Here is a 17,629-nt window from a genome sequence, read left to right as displayed (position 1 = left end):
TTTCAAGGAAAGGGCTCAGATGACCCCAGACCCCGAGCACAGACACACGAAGGTCCAAGTGCAGCATGATCCTGACCTTGGCCACGTCTGGACCAGGGCAGCTGCCACCAAACTTCACCCCGAAAACAGTGATGCCCCTGGACCCCCTGGCATCTGCTAGTAGCGGAGCTGGAGCCAGTCTGGGCGGGACATCCCTCTGGGGTTGGGGGGTGCAGGGGGCGGCCCATGGCCCGCAGCCGGGGGTGCGCGGCTCATCCAGGTCAGGGAGGATTAGAACACGACCCCCACCCCTACCCCGGTGCTCCAACAGCCACTGAACACCCTCTGCTTTCTATTCCTGCTGATGGTCAGTGGTGCCAGAGGGCGCCCTCTCTTGAGATTGGCTACAAAGGCAATGTGGAGGTGGACGCAGAAGCCCCACAGGGCTGTCCATAGAGGACCAGCACATCCTTCAGGGCTTTTTGCACAGAAAGCGTCTCCTTCCCTCTGGGGGAGCTGAGCGCATCCACAGGCAGCTTCAGCACCGTTGGAGCCGAGCTCACGTCCAGAGGCTCCTTGGAAGCGTCCAGGTTTTTAAACACTGGAATCCTCAAAATTAACAGGGATGTGGTTCTTTTGTTTTTCTTTTGATTATTTATTAAAATTGTGTGGCACCAGCTGAATTCCATCCTGAGTGTAAGAAACTAATAATTTCAGCAAACCCTTGCTAAGATATTTTAACACAAAGACACTCATTGAAGGAATACTCGGGCAAAATTTGGACTCACTTTTCACACAGTTCCAGTCTAGTAAAGTCCCTGACTTTGACCAGTAAAATGAAAACTTAAAAGACTCCAACAAGCCACTCCTTGCATCCTGGACTTGGTACCCAGGCTAAGCAACACAGCCAGTAAGTGACTCGGGGTTGCTTCTGTCAACCTGAGAGGCGGGTCCTCACGGGCACCGAGGGGGAAGAGCAGCCGGGTTCCCTGCACATGCTGAGCCTCACACGCGGTGTCCCTTCTGGACACACGCGCTTGGCTGGGAAGGGGGCCCCGGGTCACGAATCACAGGCAGGTTACTTTGTGGCTGGACTCCCCGTCCAGGCTGGCGGTGGTCACGTGGCAGGTCCCGTCTGCGCGGCTGCTGGACAGAAAGACCAGGTCGCAGGGGAAGGTCTCATCCTCCTTGACCATGACGATGTCCCCGACCTGCAGGACAGACAGACAGACAGCGCCATGAACCGCCTTCATGCGGCGGCTCCCACAGGGGCCGCTGGGGGCTTGTCTGCGGGCAGGTCTGTGTTCATTAGTGTGACTCCGAGGCAGGTCGTTTCCCAGACGCTCGGCCCAAATCCAGGAGAGACCAGCGAAGTCAGCGCTCCAGTCAGACCCGTGACACAGAGAAGTGCATTACGGCAGAGGGCTCTGCTGTGAAAACACAACAGCCGTCACAGCACCGCCCCGATCCGGCCCCCGCGGGGCAGCGCCAGCGCCAACAGGCTGAGTGGGAGTTACTCCTGTGGGAAGGCGCTAACCTAGGACCAGGTGGGAGAGCTCTCAGGTTTCTGAACACCAGAACCAAGACACTGTCCAGATGACATGAATGTGACAAGAATAAAGCAGAACCTGGAAACCACGTTGCAAAACTGAAGTAAAAATGAATCACAGAATGTCTGTCATACAGAGTTTTATGCAAGATTTAATCGCTGCAGTCTGATCATCACCAGAGGGTAAACGCCGCCCAGGAAGGCCCCTCTTCTCCGATGGGGACATCGGACAGTCTGGACGGTGAAGGGACATCGGGACCCCACCAGTCAGCGATGAGCTCCTGGGGTCAGAGTCCTTCCAGCTGCCTGGCCGGTCTCGCTGCTGCCCGCCAGGTGCTTCCGTCTGAGGACAAGCGGGTCCCTGTCACCCGGATGGTGGCCCTAGCTCCCACCCAGTGCCTGAAGACTTTAAAACTGGGGGCTGCGCTCTCTCTCCAAATAGACCCACGGACTCGGCAGAACTCCTATGAAAATCCTGCAAGAGTGTCTGCAGACCTCCACGGGCGTGCTCCGAGCTCCACGGGGAAAGGCCACAGCGCTCGGACCGGAGGGCGGGGTGGGAGTCACCTGCGGTGTGACGGCGGTGACGCGGCCGCAGGGGCCGGGACCACGGGGTCCCCGTGGAGGACGGCACACACCATCACGTCAGGACAGAGAACCCAGAAACACACCCACAAACACGATCCCAATGATCGAGAGCAGCTCAGGGGAGGAGCGGCAGCCTCTGCGACAGACGAGGCCGGAGTGACCGGACAGAAATGGGACTTCCACCCGAACCTCACGCCTGCGGGAAAAGTAATGCAAAACGGGTCAGAACTTCAGTCTAGAACATAAAAGTACAAACCTTTTAGGAATAAAACAGGAGAAAAACCCTTGGGCTCCAGGGCTTGGCAAAGAGTTCTTAACCCTGAACTGAGGCACAGCCCACGAAGGGAGAGTCGGCGACCGGACCTCAGCAGGGCCGGCCTCTGCGCTGTGAGCCCCCAAGGCCGGTCTGAAGCGGGCTGACGTCTACAATACACAAACTCTCAACGCTCAGCAGCGAAGAAACGAGCCCTCAAGCAACCCAGGGAAGAAGTGGGTAGGAGCCACGGGTGCGCTGAAGAGCAGGCGCCAACGGCAGACAAGCGCCCGCCAAGCGACCCGCAGCCACGAGGGCGACGCCCACTTGAACCGCACCAAGACGCAGGGCCCAGAGCGGCCGGGGAGGCTGAGGCACGGGCCTCTCGGCGTTGCTGGCGGGCGAGTAAAATGGAGTTGCCGCTCCGGGAACGGTCTGGCTGTTCCTCTGAAAACGAACAATGGGTTTACTAGATGGCCCGGCAAGTGTTCGTGACGCCGGGGCATCTGGGCCAGGGGAGTGGAAACCGGACCCACACAGAAACTTGCACACAAATGGTCACGCAGCTTTCCTTGTGAAGCGCCTCAGCATCCTCCTCCTGGTCCCCACCCCACGGGCTGGGAGCTGCGCTGCGAGAGGAGAGCAGGTCTGCAGGTTGCAGACGGGACGGCCCGCCCAGGTCAGGACGGGTCTCGGAGACGCACAGCTCACAGGCTTCCTCGCAACTAGTCTTGAGCAAACTCCTCTCCCCTCCTTGCCTCACAGGCTCCATTAAAATCCTCTCGGCTGAAACAGGCTGGACTCAGAGCAGACGCCTCCTGCAGGCGATCAATGCATTAAAAAATTCAGTTTTCTGCTGGGAGGAACTATTTAGGTGTGTTTTTGAAGAGATGTTTATTAAACGTATGGAAGACTTTGCAAAGGAAATCCAGTGTTCAGGACTCTACAGTATTCAGGGGCCTGGGGCCCGAAGGAGCCTGTTAACATGTACGTGCGGTTCCCACTGCTCCGGGCCCCTCACCTCCCTGACCCCGTGACCACTAGGGAAACAGCGTCAGTCCAGGCCGAGTGAGGAGAGCTCATTCCGAGGTACAGAGACACATGGCAGTAAAATTTATAAAACAAGGAAAATGCGGTTTAAGACAAAAATACACTCAATACTGTGTCTGACACACGTAATAACTAAAGGGGGTAATGAAGGTGGGCCACGTGCTGATGATACAGGGACAGGAGGGGCCTGGGTTCCGGAACCCAAGGCCCACCGACCCCCAGGGTGACCGGCCACGCCTCCTCACGGCTCAGCAGTGTGTCTGGAAGTGGAGGGTCGGGTTTGAAGGAAGCCGAGGACGGCTCCTCTGTCCCTGTGCGCGGGGACTGGCGGCTGCCCCTCCCTGAAGCTTCCCGATGGCCCTGCCACCACCTCCGGCAAGGAGAGCAGCCCCGAGGGATGGAGGGTCGGGGCAGGCAGGCCGGCGACAGGATGAGGACCAGCCTGGGGAGGAGGAGGGGAGGCTGGCCAGGCTCTGTCCCCAGGCTCACGGCTAAACGCAGCTCGGGGACAAACAGTAAAAACCGTATTTGTCGTCTGCACACATACAGGTGTTTCTATAGGCCACCAGAGGTCCGAAAATAACAGACTTAGATAATGTAAACACATTTAAATGTATGAGACGCTGTTACTCCAATTATTCACTGAAAATAAAGAAAAATTAAAATGCAGCATTCAGCGAGGTTTCTGTCCCCGCTTTCACAAACTTCCAACCAGTGGAGTTGCTCACAGTAACAGGACTTGGCCTTACAGCGGAGCACGTTTTCTGCAAGCACCTCCAGGTTCCCTGTGGACGGGCAGGACTGGCTCCGGGCTCCACACCCTGCTGGGAGCAGGGCGGCGGGGCCATGGAAGCTCTGGACCCCCCCGAATCTGCCGTGACCCTGCACCTGCTCCAGAGGCAAAGTCTGTTACAGCATTACAGAAAAATGCAGACATAAAAAGGGTAAAAAAGAAAAGCCAGTGGGGGGTCTGCCTGAAGTGAGAGGTCACGGGGGAAGAGGCTGGGTCTACACCTAAGGAGTAAGACAACCGCAGACAAAGGGTTTGCCAGAGAAAACAAACACAGCGCGAGGTTGTTTGGTCACTGCTCCGGGTCTGAAGCCGGACAGGGGTCGGTCCTGACTCACCCTCAGTTTCCGGCTCTGCTTCCGGACCAGCTTGCCGTGCTGGACGAAGTGGACGGGGCACTGGTTCACAGCGCTGTCGGCCTTGTGGCGGAGCCAGTCCTCGTAGCCCTGGGACGGAGGGGAAGCGTGAGCCGGGCCCTGGCTGTCACCCTGGAAGCACCCGGCGGCCCTTAGAGCAGATGAGCCGTTCTGTTCCCATGACTCCACCCTCGTCCGTGCCCCCGGAGAACTGAACCTGTGTCCACACACAACTTGGATGCAAAGGTTCTTAACGTTCTCACCCACAATAGCCCCAAACGTCCACCAGTGGCGATGGACACACAAAACGTGCTGTGTCCGCACAATGGGGTGTTGCCCATCGTGGGAATGAAGCACTGGCACCGGCCACACGTGAATAAACCTCGAAAATGCAGCGCTCGGTGGACCGGGCCAGACACGAAAGCACCAGCCTACGACTCTGACTGTGAAACGTCCAGAACAGGCAAACTGCCGCAACAGATTAGACTGGTGGCCGCCAGGGGCTGGAGGCGGGCGTGGGGAGTGACGCTCACAGGGACTGGCTTTCCTCGGAGGCGACCGGAACTTTCTGGACCCACACAAGGTGATGGCTGAGCACTAATTTAGCTGTGCCCGTGGTGGGAACATCCCTGCGGATGTTCCTCCTGTCAGTCCCTGGCTTGACTCGTCAGGACCACAGAGAACAGCACGACCCACTGAGCGAGTCAGGAGTTGGCCACACCCAGAACCTTGGTAGCAGCAGGTCCTTGGGGTCAGATCTCCGAGGACATGGGGTGAAGCAAGTCACCGGAAGCCAGGTGCTGAGTCTGGCGGGTTCAGTTTGAGAACGAGTTTCCTCCTCCAACTCTCGGGCACCAAACTAGCACTCAGCTAGGTCGTCCCCCTGATCTTAGCTCAAGTGTGGGCCTGGACCGTCGCCCCGGGGGACGCCTGGCAGCAGGCTTCCTACGGCCTGCCCGAGGAGGAAAGGTGGCACCAGCTGGCGGGGGCCCCGTGTGGCCCCTGTGTGCCTGCCTCGCCTCACCTGCTTGACGGCCGTGACGGTGATGACGAAGAACAGCGGGAGGCCGCTTGTCACCGGGCTCGTGGGGGTGTCGATGATCAGCTGCCGTGGAAAGAGAGCGTGGGGCCGTCAGTGGCTTCAACGGGCCGACTGCCCCGTCACGCCCCCCAGCGCTTGCTGGGACCCACTTTATCCCAGCGCCTCAGATGAATCACATAAAAAGGAAACCAGCTTATCTCATGACAAAACCAAGGGCCGTTCTCCTTAATTACGAGACGTGTGTAGGGAAACCAGGTCCCGCGGCAGAGACGGGCTGACTCCAGGCTGCGTTTTGCCCCGGTCTGGCCTGCTGCTGGCGCCCCACCTTCATTACGTTATTTGGGTAAATTACTGTTGGAAATTGTAAAAGTCCTTCCACTGTACTTTTTACAACTGAGAACAATTAGGCTGTTTCTAAAACACACCCGACCTCTCCTTAATTCATACTTCACTGTGGTTCTCACTCTTCTTTCACTCTTTCTCTTAATGTTTTTAGGAGATCACAGGAACTTAGAACAGGGGAAGCGCAGCCAGTGTCATAATCCAGTGTGGCTGGTGAACGTGCCCCCAAATTAGGACGCTCCTGCCTCCCCCCAGGACTCCAGGATGAAGACAGAAGGTGTCCAGCACGGGCCCACACGCGGGGCCCTCACACCTGCGTTTCAGTGACCAGGTTTCTGACGACATGCTTGTCCTCGAGGACAAGCAGTGAAGGAGCTGCCGAGAAGGGGGCACGAAGCCCTGCTCGCTCCCTGTCAGCAAACCAGCCAGTCACCTGGGAATAATGTCCCTTACTCAGATGCACATTTCAGGCCACTGAAGAAGATGACCAGCCTTACCTGTACCAGAAATATGATAAGAAAATAGAAGTTGGCTATTCTTCTGAACTGTTCAAACAGGTTCTTGGGTATGAAGTTCCAGAACGTGTACTGTGCACAAGAGAAACAGAAAGGAGTCATTTGGCCACATTTCACATTTTGCCGTGTTAACCGACCACATGATGAGCGGTGTATTTTAAAGTACAAAACGTCTAGTTTTAGATACAAAACAAAGCTGAGAGTCTGCAGACATTTTATCCACTGGACGACCATAAAAACAAACAGCCAGAACATGTGCTCCAAAAACAGCGTGTATTATCTAATTTCAGGTAACTTAAGGTAATGCAAAGTAGCTTAAGAATAGTCCTACTATTTAAATGTCTCTCATGAAATACAAACCTCTGATCGGTAACTCAGAACACACGTGGTCAGTACTGTGCAGTGCGTGTCAGCTTCGGCAAACTCTCTCTCTGTGGCAGTGTGACGAGGAGGTGACAGGAAGTAACACAGCCACCATTTCTAGGTGGTCTCGAGCCAGGCGGGCAACAGCTTGGGTCGGCCCCTCCTGCTCGCGGGGGGCGGGGGGCACAGGGAGGGTAGCTGGGCCCCTCATTCTCCAAACGCCTCGTTTTCACCTAAGGAGGCGTTTCCCTGACTTCTGTGTGGAAAACATGTCCCAGGTGTCATCAACCTTCAGCAAACACGGAGCTTGGACCTTGCTTTTAAAATTCCATTGGACAGTTCTGCCTTTTGCTGAAGATCGTGCCCTGTGGAGAGCGCACTGCTCCGCCCGGCTGCGTGGGGACCCTCGTCACCTCTGGCACCTGGAGCGGTAGGGACCTCGGTCAGCTCCCGTCAGGGCCGGAGCTGGCACCTCGGATCCAGGCGCTGGTGACCCGACTCTCACCCCAAGGGCTCCTTTCATGCCAGACCCCACGCAAGTTCTTGGAAAATGGTGGTGTTTTTTAATTTCAAATTCCAGTCGTTTGTTGCTGGCATACAGCAGCGCAACTGACTTTTCACTAACTCTTAAAAGGAGCTGTTGGAAGACCTGTACGTCGTTGCAGCACTTAACGTCTCGTGTTTGTGGCTCTGTGACCAGCCGAGAACGACCTTTCATTCCTCACGTGCTCCATTCTGAGGGACACTGACCCCAAAGCGGAACTGCCCGTCCTTGAGGTCCCATCGGGTGGAACCCTGCCCAGCAGCACACTCACTGCCCAGGAGTTAACTGAAACACTTCCCCCAAACACCTAACCGCCTTGCTCAGCACAAAGGCACATCAGAGGAGCAGTTCCCACTTAACCCCGTCTTCTCTCTGCTGCGACGTTTACAGAGAGAAATTATGTATTGTTTAGGATTTGCTCCAAAATGACCTCGAGGAAGAAAGCAGCACAGAACAGACAGGCCGGGCCGTCTGCTGACAGCGGGGGACGGGGTGACAACAGGGGACAGCGGGGGACGGGGGGACAGCGGGGGACAGCGGGGGACGGGGGGACAGCGGGGGACAGCGGGGGCAGCACAGACACCTGTTACAGTGCCCTCCTATTTTTCTATGTTTCTGAAGGTTTCCGCGTTAGAAAGCTTCACGTATTTACAACACAGAATGTCAGAGTCTACAGTCCTTCCGAGTGTGCAGTCGGGCTCTGGTAGCCCTGGCGTGCTGTGTGAACCCCCGGTCTCGCCCCCGTGTGACGCCCCTGCTTCAGGACACCGTTCAGCTCCCCAGTCCTGCTCCGCCAGGTGGAGTCCGCCAGGTGCAGACGTGGAACTTAACCCCCTGACCGGCTCTGCTCCAAGCATGCGCGGGAGGCCGGCGCTGCAGCTTGGACACGAGGCTGCGTGACCTCCCTGCTTCACAGCACAAGTGGCTGTTATAAATTATCACCACGGATTATTAGTGATGTGGTCAAAAGTCCCTGATGATGTGTGATAACAACAGCGAACACCCAGGGAGATAATTTAAACATTCGTGACTGCAGACGTCAGGGCTGCATGGATAAAGTAAAACACGATGAGGCCGTGTTACACATACGGGGCTGGCACCACAGGGCGGTGGCCCGCGTGCCTCTGGACCTGTGTTAAATCATAACGACCCGAGGAGGGTGCAGCTAAGCGGCAGAGCGCGTGCTTCGCGTGCACAAGGTCCTGGGTTCAACCCTCAGCTCCTCCATTAAAATACGTAAATATATAAACCCTGATTACCTCCACCAACAAAATACAAATAAAAACTAAAAAAATAAGTAGCAACAGCAGGGAGTTGTGCGAGCAGGTTAGCGGGCACACGGCGCTCACCTTGGAGGAGACGATGCGGTTGTCCGGGAACCTCTGCAGGATGTAGGCCTCGGCACCCGGAGGGGGCTCCCGGTGCCCCACGTAGACGGTCCGGCTGTCCACCCAGTTCTCCTCGCCTGCACACTGCGGACAACAGGGCAGGTGAGCGGGGGCCGGGCTGGTCTGCGTGAACAGAGGCCCCGGCGGCGCCGGGGGGCGGGCCCGCTGCAAGGCGGCAGCCACCCAGCCCCACGGGGCCCTCGCGGGCCAAGCCCCTCAAACCCCTGCCGGCGCCTCAGGGAAGCCGTCTGCGCCCCAGTGAGGGCCGGGGTCAGGAGAAACGACATGCGGCGGGTCCGCTTGAGGACAGGAGCGACAGCAAAACCCTAAGTTTCCGAAGAGGATACAAGGGACGGCCCAGCGGCTGTGGGAAGGGTCTTCGGTGCCGTGCAGCCTGGGCGCGGGTGGGGCCGTCAGCGCGCGGTGTCTCGGTCAGCGAGGCTTTCCCGGGAAGAGAGGCCGGGCCCCACTCACCCCCGTGTCACCCAGAGTGCTGTGCAGGAGACGTCAAGGAGAGAGCTCGGACCTGAAGCATCTTCTGAAAACACTCAACCAGACGGTGCGCTGTCAGCACCCGGGTGCCGAAGACACCGTGGCTTCGGACGAGACGCTCAGAGGCAGCCCAGCCCGGGGCCCTGACGTGGGGTCCACGCCCCTCACTCAGACTCCTTAACAACAAACAGGGTGGTGTGTCGGCCCAGGACTGGTCCTGCCCTGTCCAGCCTGTGTCCAGCCCGTGCCCGGCCTCTGTGGCCTCAGGGAACTTTCTCGCTTTCTGAAGCCAAACAGGGTAAGCAGTGCCCTCGAAGCTTTCTGCTGTTTGAGGTCACTGTGAGCCTCACGTTCCTTCTTCCTTCTCTTCTTTGCTTCTACCATCACCTTCCTTGCTCACCTATCAACTTCTCGGAGAGAGAAGTCTTTTCACGCTTGAGCCCCCAGCATGCCACCTCCTGCGGCAGCTTCCTGTCTGCTCATCCTCGGCAAACGCCACCACTTTCCTTTAATGAGGGCCAAGCTTCGTGGACAGTCCACGCAGACCAAAGGGAAAAGACCAAATCGGTCTCTGACTCCTTCCCTGTTTTCAGAGATGCTCGGCAGGGGCTCAGGAAACGGCGTGGGTTCCCAGGACAGAGTAGGCCCTGTGCCACCTGCCAGCACGCACGCGAGCTCCCTCCGGGACACCAGCCTGGGGTGTGGGCCGCGCGGAAGGCCAGGCCGCCCTCTTCTGCCAGAGAGGGCTCCCTGCCCACTCCGCCCTCCCCCTGCCTCCCCACATCAGGTGAAGCCACCAGAAAGGATGCTGACTTGAAAAGTCACCTTATGATCCAAACTACTGTGTGCAGAACAGATAAACAACCAGGGCCTACTGCACAGCACAGGGAGCCACCTTCAACAGCCTGTAACAGCCTACAGCGACAGAGGGTATGGCGTGTGTAACCGACTCACCACGCTGCACACCAGAAAGAACGCAACGCTGTCAAGCAGCTCTACTTCAGTCTAAAAAAGCTTCACATCCAAGACAATCAACTTGTATTTTCATCGCTCTCTTGCCATCACGTACACCTGGTAGCATTTTTCACCATCTAAAAAAATGCACTGAGATGTAATTTAGTCATACGACAATTTTTTTGTTTTACATTCTTGCCTAGTTAAAATTACAGCCCTCCCTCCACCCCACACCCCCCAAAAAAACCCGCTCAAGAGCTTCGTAAATAAAGCTCTGGATGTGGGAGTTAAGAAAACTGAAAATGTCCTGACTTCCTTTATTTCTCAAAACGGAGCCAAACGGGTGCTTCCCATCCCTGTGGGCTCAGGCGGTCACACTGAAAAAGAGCATGTAGTGAATGAGCCGGGCAAGGACAGAAGGCATAGAAACCGAGCTTTGAACACAGAAATGAAAATCCTGGAAGCCCTTCTCCTAAACCTCAAGACAGCGGTTCTGCTGCAGCCAGGCTCAGAGGGAGCCTGCCCCGGGTAGGCAGGTGGGACGGAGGGGGACTGCGGCCGGCCTACACTCCAACACACTCCAGTTTCAACACGCTCGTCCAGCAGGTCACACAGAGCTACCAGAGAGCCTCATAGCACGACAGGCAGAAGTGCCTCTGGGGTCAGACCAACTGTGCTCTGCACACACGTTCAAGTCCTGAGAAGGTTAAGTTACACTTTCAAAGGTGGACAGACAACAGCAAACAGGACCCTGGGGGGCCTGCTGTACTCCCCACGATTCTACCACACCCGCGGTCACGCGAGTGTCTGGGGCCGACCGGCTGTGTGACTGTGGACGAGTTACTCCATGTCTCTGTGTCAAATCCGTCAGCATGAAAGGATTCGACTAGACTAGTCTTTGTGCTCCGTCCACCTCTAAGAGTCTGGGTCTCTGTACACTGAGCCATGAAAACCACTGAGCCCTGCTGTGCAATTTCTTAACCCAGACTGTCCCGAACCAATGTCAGCTGCTGCCCTGTCCACGGTGGTGCGGACATTTTTGGAAGTCATGGCGCATGGAGATCTAAGATGGGTCGTGGGTGTGGGCGAGGACTCCCGGGCAGGAGGACAGAGACACCAGCCTCTCTCTAGGCGCTGGTGTCAGATGGGAGGGACGATATCGCTGGCCACACGAGGCAGGAACCAGGCAGGGAGCAGGCACCCAGGCACTGGCTGCAGCCCCGCCGTCTAGGCTCCAGCAAGAAGACGTGGCTGCCGAGGTCTAAGTGTCCTGTAAGCTGCGGGAGTGGGGCTGAGCACTGAGCACCTCTGCGACGAGGAGTCGCCCATCAGCACAGGGGTGCGGAGCGGTCCCCTCTGGACGGGCCTGGGCTGGGGAGGAGCCCACAAACCACATGACGAGTTCCCAAACCGCCAGTCGGACGCGTTCAGGGGTGGCAGACAAGAACCCAGAGGCACAAGTGAAACCGTCATGGACAGAAACAAGGGGAAACACCAAAAAACCCCAACGGCTGCGAGACTGGCAGAGCGCGGTGGTCCAGGTGGGCCCCACTTCCCAGGAAACGGGGCGTCCGAGACTTCAGATGCACAAGCCTCCCTCCCACCAGCACTGCCGCGCGCAGCCGTCCAGGGGAGAGGGAGGGCTAGGGTCAGGGCGGGGCAGACACCCTCCCCTGCCCCCGCCAGCAAGATGCTCCTGAGTTCAGAACCCCGGCACAAAGTCGCTGCCGCACCGAGGAGCCGAGCTGGGCGCGGGCCCCGCCTCACCCACTGCGCCGCCAGCCGTGCGGGGTTGGGCGCGGCAGCCCGAGCGTCAGGGCTGGAAAGCACCCAAGGACAAAAGAGAGTGCAAAATACGCTGAAACTCAGTTTCAGCCCGTGTAGTCGCCTGATGGCAGCTTTGAATTTCAGCTGAAACAAGACAAAACTATTAGCTGAACGACACCGTGGGGCCGAACAGACGCACGGGGCGAGCCTCCAGGCACCAGATCAGGTTCTGTGGAGGGGGTTCCGCCTAGTGAGCACGCCTCACGTTTGCAGGGATCCGGTGAACGCATCCCCCGTTCTGGTGTCTGTTCACAGCGTCAAAGGCAGCGTTTCTTGTTCGATGGGTAAGAAGACAGCACGAGCTCAGGCGCTGCTAAGTCAGGCCTGCTTCTGGCTCACTTCCACCTCCGGGAGGGAGCGCGTGGCGGGGCTCCTTGGGGCTCCCCCCTCACCCCGCACGTGTCTGTGCGCCCAGGGAGGGTCCGCACTCACTTCTGTCAGCCTCACTCGGGTCCAGTGACTAAGACAGAGCCCGAGAACACACAAGGACCTGCCGCCCGGCCCGGAAGCTGGACCCAACGCCCCGTAACGGCCTCCGGCGCAGCCCAGGGAGCTGGACCCGACGCCCCGTAACGGCCTCCGGCGCAGCCCAGGGAGCTGGACCCGACGCCCCGTAACGGCCTCCGGCACAGCCCAGGGAGCTGGACCCGACGCCCATTAACGGCCTCCGGCGCAGCCCAGGGAGCTGGACCCGATGCCTGTGACAACCCCTGGCGAAAAGGAACATGTGTGTGTGACTGAGTCACCAGGCTGCACACAGCACCGCAAGTCAACTCGAGCATGTCCGTAAGTGGGGCCCACGGGCTCGAATCCCCAGCCTTTCCGGGGCCAGCGCGCAGGGTCCGGCCTCCCGCGGCGCGGCTGGAAGCCCGGTGGTCGCCCTCCCTTCTGTCGCAGGTCTGAGCTGGCGGCGTCTGCCGGAGCCCCCTCCCCACTGACCACACGCACTGGCAGCTGCGGGCTCTCCCTTCCCAGGCAGATCCGGGGCTTCTGGAGGCAGGTGTGTCCTGAACATCGTTTTAAACACAAACCCGTTGGGAGCACAAAAGCCGTCAGCAGGAGAGATGCTGCCGCCCCGCTCCTCACAGCGCACCAGAACCCGCCGCCCGCGAGCCACGCCGAGGCCAAGCGGTCTCTGTGTCTCCTTCCCAGGACAGCTTCTCCCCTGCCGGAGACGAAGGAGCCAGAAGACTAAGCAAAGCACCCAAATGCCCCACAAACACGCTGGTCTCCGCAAGGGCCTCTCACGGGTGGAACCACGCGCCTCCAGCGGCTGCAGGCACACCGTCTAAGCACTGAACGTGTGCCTAGTGAAGCAGCCGCGGCCGAGGCAGGGATCCCAGCGCACTGCGCTGCGTGGGGACAGCACTGACCGCTGGGTGACAGCGCACGCAGAACAGCTTCGGAGACCGTGGCTCAGGGCGCTGGCGCGTCTGGAAACAGGCTGCCTGAAACCTGCATGTCTCTGAAACCCTGAAGTGAAGGTTCCACCTGGGAGGAGACACCGGCTTTGGAGACTGAGGCTGAGGCCGACCCTGGGGAGGTGACCAGCCTAGGGCCACCAGCAGGTCCTGAGAGCTGGGCCGGGCTGGCAGCGGCAGAAGCCAGCGGAGAGGTGGGGGCTGCTCTGTTATCCGAGGGTGGTCTCCCACGACCAGGATGGGTGGCTCCCGGCTCCCATGAGCCCCACCCCAGGGCAGCCCACCCAGTGCTCCTCGAAGCAAGTGGAAAGCGCAGCTCCTCCCGGGAACCTCGGTGACCCACGACACCCGTCTGCCCGCCTCCCGACGGGACGGGGCTCCGGATGGACGGCTCTCAGCGCCCGTGACTCATTCCGAGATCAGCCCTTGTCCCACCGCGAAAATGTAACGTGTCTCTCCCGGTGCTTGACGTCCACTTAGAGATGTCACCCTCAGGCCATGTCTTAGTCTAACGGTGTCACCAAATGCTCCCAGAGGGAGGGCCCCGGGTTAGAGGAAGGCTGGGGGGAGGCTGGGCGGGGGGTGGGGCGCAGAGAGCAGCCCACCAGGCCCTCCCCGGTGGGGCCAGGCCTGCGGCAGGGGGGGTGGGGGGCCGAGAGAGAGAAGCTCCAGAAGAGGAAGCCACAGGCCAGAAGGCGGGGCCTGGATTTCGGGTGGACCCCCCCCCCCCCAGAGGTAGCTGCCCAGGAAGTATGCACACATGTTAGGGGACCCTCTCCACGTCCCCTCTCTCCACACGCCCAGGGTGGCCAGCCCCCCTGTGCTCCACTGGACATTTCTTCATATTGAGGTTTTAGCTCTATTTTAACTCTGCACGGCATTCTATTATACTCTACCATTTGCATTTTAATTCAAAAGCAGTTAAAAAAAAAAACTACCAAAAACATCAGAAATGACTTCAAAACCTCTGACACTTTTCTACTAAGAGCACGATGTTCAATCAGGGGTCGCCAGCCACAGCACCAGCGACACGGGGCGGGTCCTGGGGCGAGTCCCGCGCACTGTGAGGGGTCGGTCGTGCCCTCCGCCTCCGCCCACAAGACACCAGGAGCATCCCCAGCCCTGACAACCAGCAGCGCTTCTGGGCGACACCACACGTCCCCTGGGCGGCAAGACCGCGCCCCGGTGAGAGCTGCTGTGCCAAAAATGCAAGCGTCCCGAGAACTCTGGGCGGCAGATCATGGAATCTGTCGCCTTCACAAGAGCACGTGATCGTGCTCCTCTGCTTCTGTCAGCCGCACCAGCAGGTCGGCTCCTGTCCCTGGGGTACCTCCGTCTCTGGGCCCACGCAGGGCTAGTGGCCGGTTCCACTTTGTTTCTGGGCTCACCACCGAGCTTTCTGCGTGCTCTGCAAGAACACGAGGGATTTGCTCACGATGGTCAACGCTGTTCAACAGGTGCTGACTGTGCGCATCTGCTGCTCCAGGGGCCGCCCTCACTCCGAGGCCACCAAGGCCAGCCCTCCCGCCACACACGCTGCACTCCTTCCTCCAGACAAGTGTCTACAAAGTCAGTCAATTTCAGAGAAGATAAAATGTTGGTGGTGTTCAGTATCAGTTTCTGTCAAACTGGATTCCTCGGACGACCTGAGGCCCAGAACACATTTTCCACCACTGCCCTACGAAGTCACCTGGTCCTGACGGCCTGATCGTCTATGCTGGGTGAAAAATGGAAAGACAGCCCCAGGACTGGGGCTCGTGTGCAAGCAGGGCCTGGAGAGCATTTGTGAGCACGCCTATCCCCATCAGCAGACGTAAGTAACACGCGTCTCTCCACCTCCCCAAGGGCCTGCAGGGCTCAGTCCCCAGAGAGCCAGCGGCAGGCAGCTGCCAGGAGCCAGGCGCGGGCCCCACCCGGAGCCCCGAGCCCCGCGTTTCTGGAAACTCTGACGCTACCTGGTGAGGCTACCCTTTCTCTTCAGCACTTGCAGGGTGGAGGGAGCCCACGGCGGCTGTCTGCAGGCAGCCTGCCTCTATTACGGCTCTCAGACTCATCACCGTCCTCTGTTCAGTAGAAAGGCGTGGCATATTCCATTCAGAAGGCAACTCCATTTGTAGAACCCGAACACCTCTGACTAAAACGCTCGTTCATTTTCTCACGTCTAAACACACAGCCAGGCAGATGCCCTTAATGCCGCCGACGCCCAGAAGGGCAGGGAGGAAGGCCCAGCCCGGAAAGGGACCGCCTGGTTCCCAGGCCTGTGGCCCTGCCTCTCCCCGAGCCCCTGCTTCCCGGGCTTCAGAAACGACGGGGACGGCCGCCCAGGCCTCGGAGCGCATACCGCAGCCAGGGACGCCCGCAGGCCCCTGCTGCGACCCAGCTCTGCGCTCCAAGGTGTCCTTTTCTCGCCCCCACCACGTAAAGGGGCCTGCCCCCGCCGCCCCATCATCCTCACCTCCCCCAGAACAGAGGCGCAAGGGCCCCGTCACCCCTACTGGCCAGCACTCGCCGGGCAGGACAGGCGCTCTGGCAACACTTGTTGAAGGAACGAAATCAAGAGCGAAACCAAGACTCACCACCAGCAGGATTAACCGCAGAACAACCACCCGCTTCACATCTGCACGCCAGGTGCACACGTGACCCTCTTCCAGACTTCCCCGGTCACACCCATCCCGTCAGGGCCAGGGCACAGGGCACCCCCTCCTTCACAACATCACAGTCAAGGGTCCACAGGGTCCCCAATGAAATAAGCCCCAAACTCTGCTGTGACCGTGGAAATCCAGCCAGCCGCCTTCAACCACACACGCTGTGGACAACGCTGCGGGTGGCGAGCTGGAACACAGTCCAACAAAGCTCCCCCCTCACAACCTGCCCGACACGGGACTCCTCCCAGCAGAGGACGGCCTGTCTGGGCCACCCGCCAAGATGTGGGAAGACCTGACCCCAACTGCCGTCCGTTCCACGTGGTTCCACGTGCACAAAACTCCTCTGAAAGCACACAGACCTTGCGCGACATCACTGGCACCAGGCTCGGAGCTCAGCCCTGGGAAAGACACTGCACCTCATTCCCTGAGATGAGTGACTTGCGACTGTAGAGACAGAAACAGTCCCTTAAAGCACGTGGCCCCCCCAGAAAGATCGACAAGCTGGCCCCACGATTATTTTTAAGATGCCGCATGGCATGTGTACACGTGTGAACACACACAAAACTGTCCATCTCGGGAGAGGGGAGGAGCCCCGGAGCCACGGAGCCACGGTCCTCGGACCCACTGGCAGCATCACAAGGGCAACTTCCCTCCTCTGTGCCTCGATTCCCATCTGCAAAATGGGGCAACAGTGAGGGCAGACTGCGGTGAAGAGTAAGGACTAGAGAGGACGGGCTTAGGGGAAGTCTGGGGCGACGGTGACAACAACCCTGTCTGTTGGGAAGGGGAGAGCTGCTCACACGCAGTCAGGATCAGCCCCGCCCAGCAGACAGCTTTCATCTGGGAGCCGGCCCAGCGTCCTCCCCAGGCCGTCTGGTCCCCGAGGTGTCAGCTGGCCGAGCAGAGGCAACACGGACACGTTCACGAGGGGTGACGGCGGCCTTCCCCGACGGCGCGGTGTCCTGTCCCCTCCCCCAGCCTCAGTGTCCCTCCTCGCTGCTCCCTGCCCAGCAAAGCACCCACCTTCCCAGGAGCCGGTTTTCCAGCTTCCTCTGATTAACATCTAGGTCCAGCACTGCCCTCAAAGCGTGCCTGCATTTCCACTTCCTTTTCACTTCTGTCTCCTTTCCTGTTTGTACCTGTGGACTCAGAATACTGCGAACAGCTAGCAACTCTTCTCACAAAAAATGTATTACGCCTTTGAGCAACACTGGGTCTACGTCATGAGAATACAGCTAAATCAAGAAACACGGTGACAGACTTAAACGTGCGCAAAAACGCAGGCGAGGTCACTGGTCAGGACGGGCCGCGGGAGCCCCCAGGGGCTGGTGATCGTCTGTCTGCTAAGCTGTGCGTTTGTGTTGTTTTTCCTAAACTCGTCAAAGCCCTACAACAGGTGCGGTGATATCTGTCTTAACAAACTGAAGTTGTTAAGACCCCAGCGTGACGGTGAAGCTCCCGCAGCAACGAGAGCCGACCACACACTCAAGTTTTAACGGTGCAAACACCGAAGGCACTGACGTCAGGCAGC

The 17,629-nt window shown here is 58.7% G+C and overlaps 1 protein-coding gene across 6 annotated transcripts in view; it reads right to left on the bottom strand.

The window, feature by feature from the left end:
• Positions 1–17,629, bottom strand: part of ATP11A (ATPase phospholipid transporting 11A) — a 92,523-nt gene that overhangs the window by 43,613 nt on the left and 31,281 nt on the right. For all 6 annotated transcript variants that reach the window (XR_012511787.1, XR_012511788.1, XM_074378562.1 and 3 more), the window contains exons 2-6: positions 8,721–8,843; positions 6,447–6,536; positions 5,590–5,670; positions 4,548–4,655; positions 1,062–1,190 (exon numbers count right to left, since the gene is read on the bottom strand). Coding sequence is in view for 4 of the 6 variants with exons in the window: in XM_074378562.1 (XP_074234663.1) it covers positions 1,062–1,190; positions 4,548–4,655; positions 5,590–5,670; positions 6,447–6,536; positions 8,721–8,843 (531 nt within the window). In the remaining 2 variants the exon portion in view is untranslated. The remainder of the gene's footprint in view (positions 1–1,061; positions 1,191–4,547; positions 4,656–5,589; positions 5,671–6,446; positions 6,537–8,720; positions 8,844–17,629) is intronic.

The sequence above is a fragment of the Camelus bactrianus genome, chromosome 14 (genome assembly GCF_048773025.1).
Source record: "Camelus bactrianus isolate YW-2024 breed Bactrian camel chromosome 14, ASM4877302v1, whole genome shotgun sequence".
In the NCBI taxonomy this organism is placed as follows: domain Eukaryota; kingdom Metazoa; phylum Chordata; class Mammalia; order Artiodactyla; family Camelidae; genus Camelus; species Camelus bactrianus.
The sequence above is the reverse complement of the archived record's forward strand: the minus strand, read 5'-3'. Positions and strand labels throughout refer to the sequence as shown.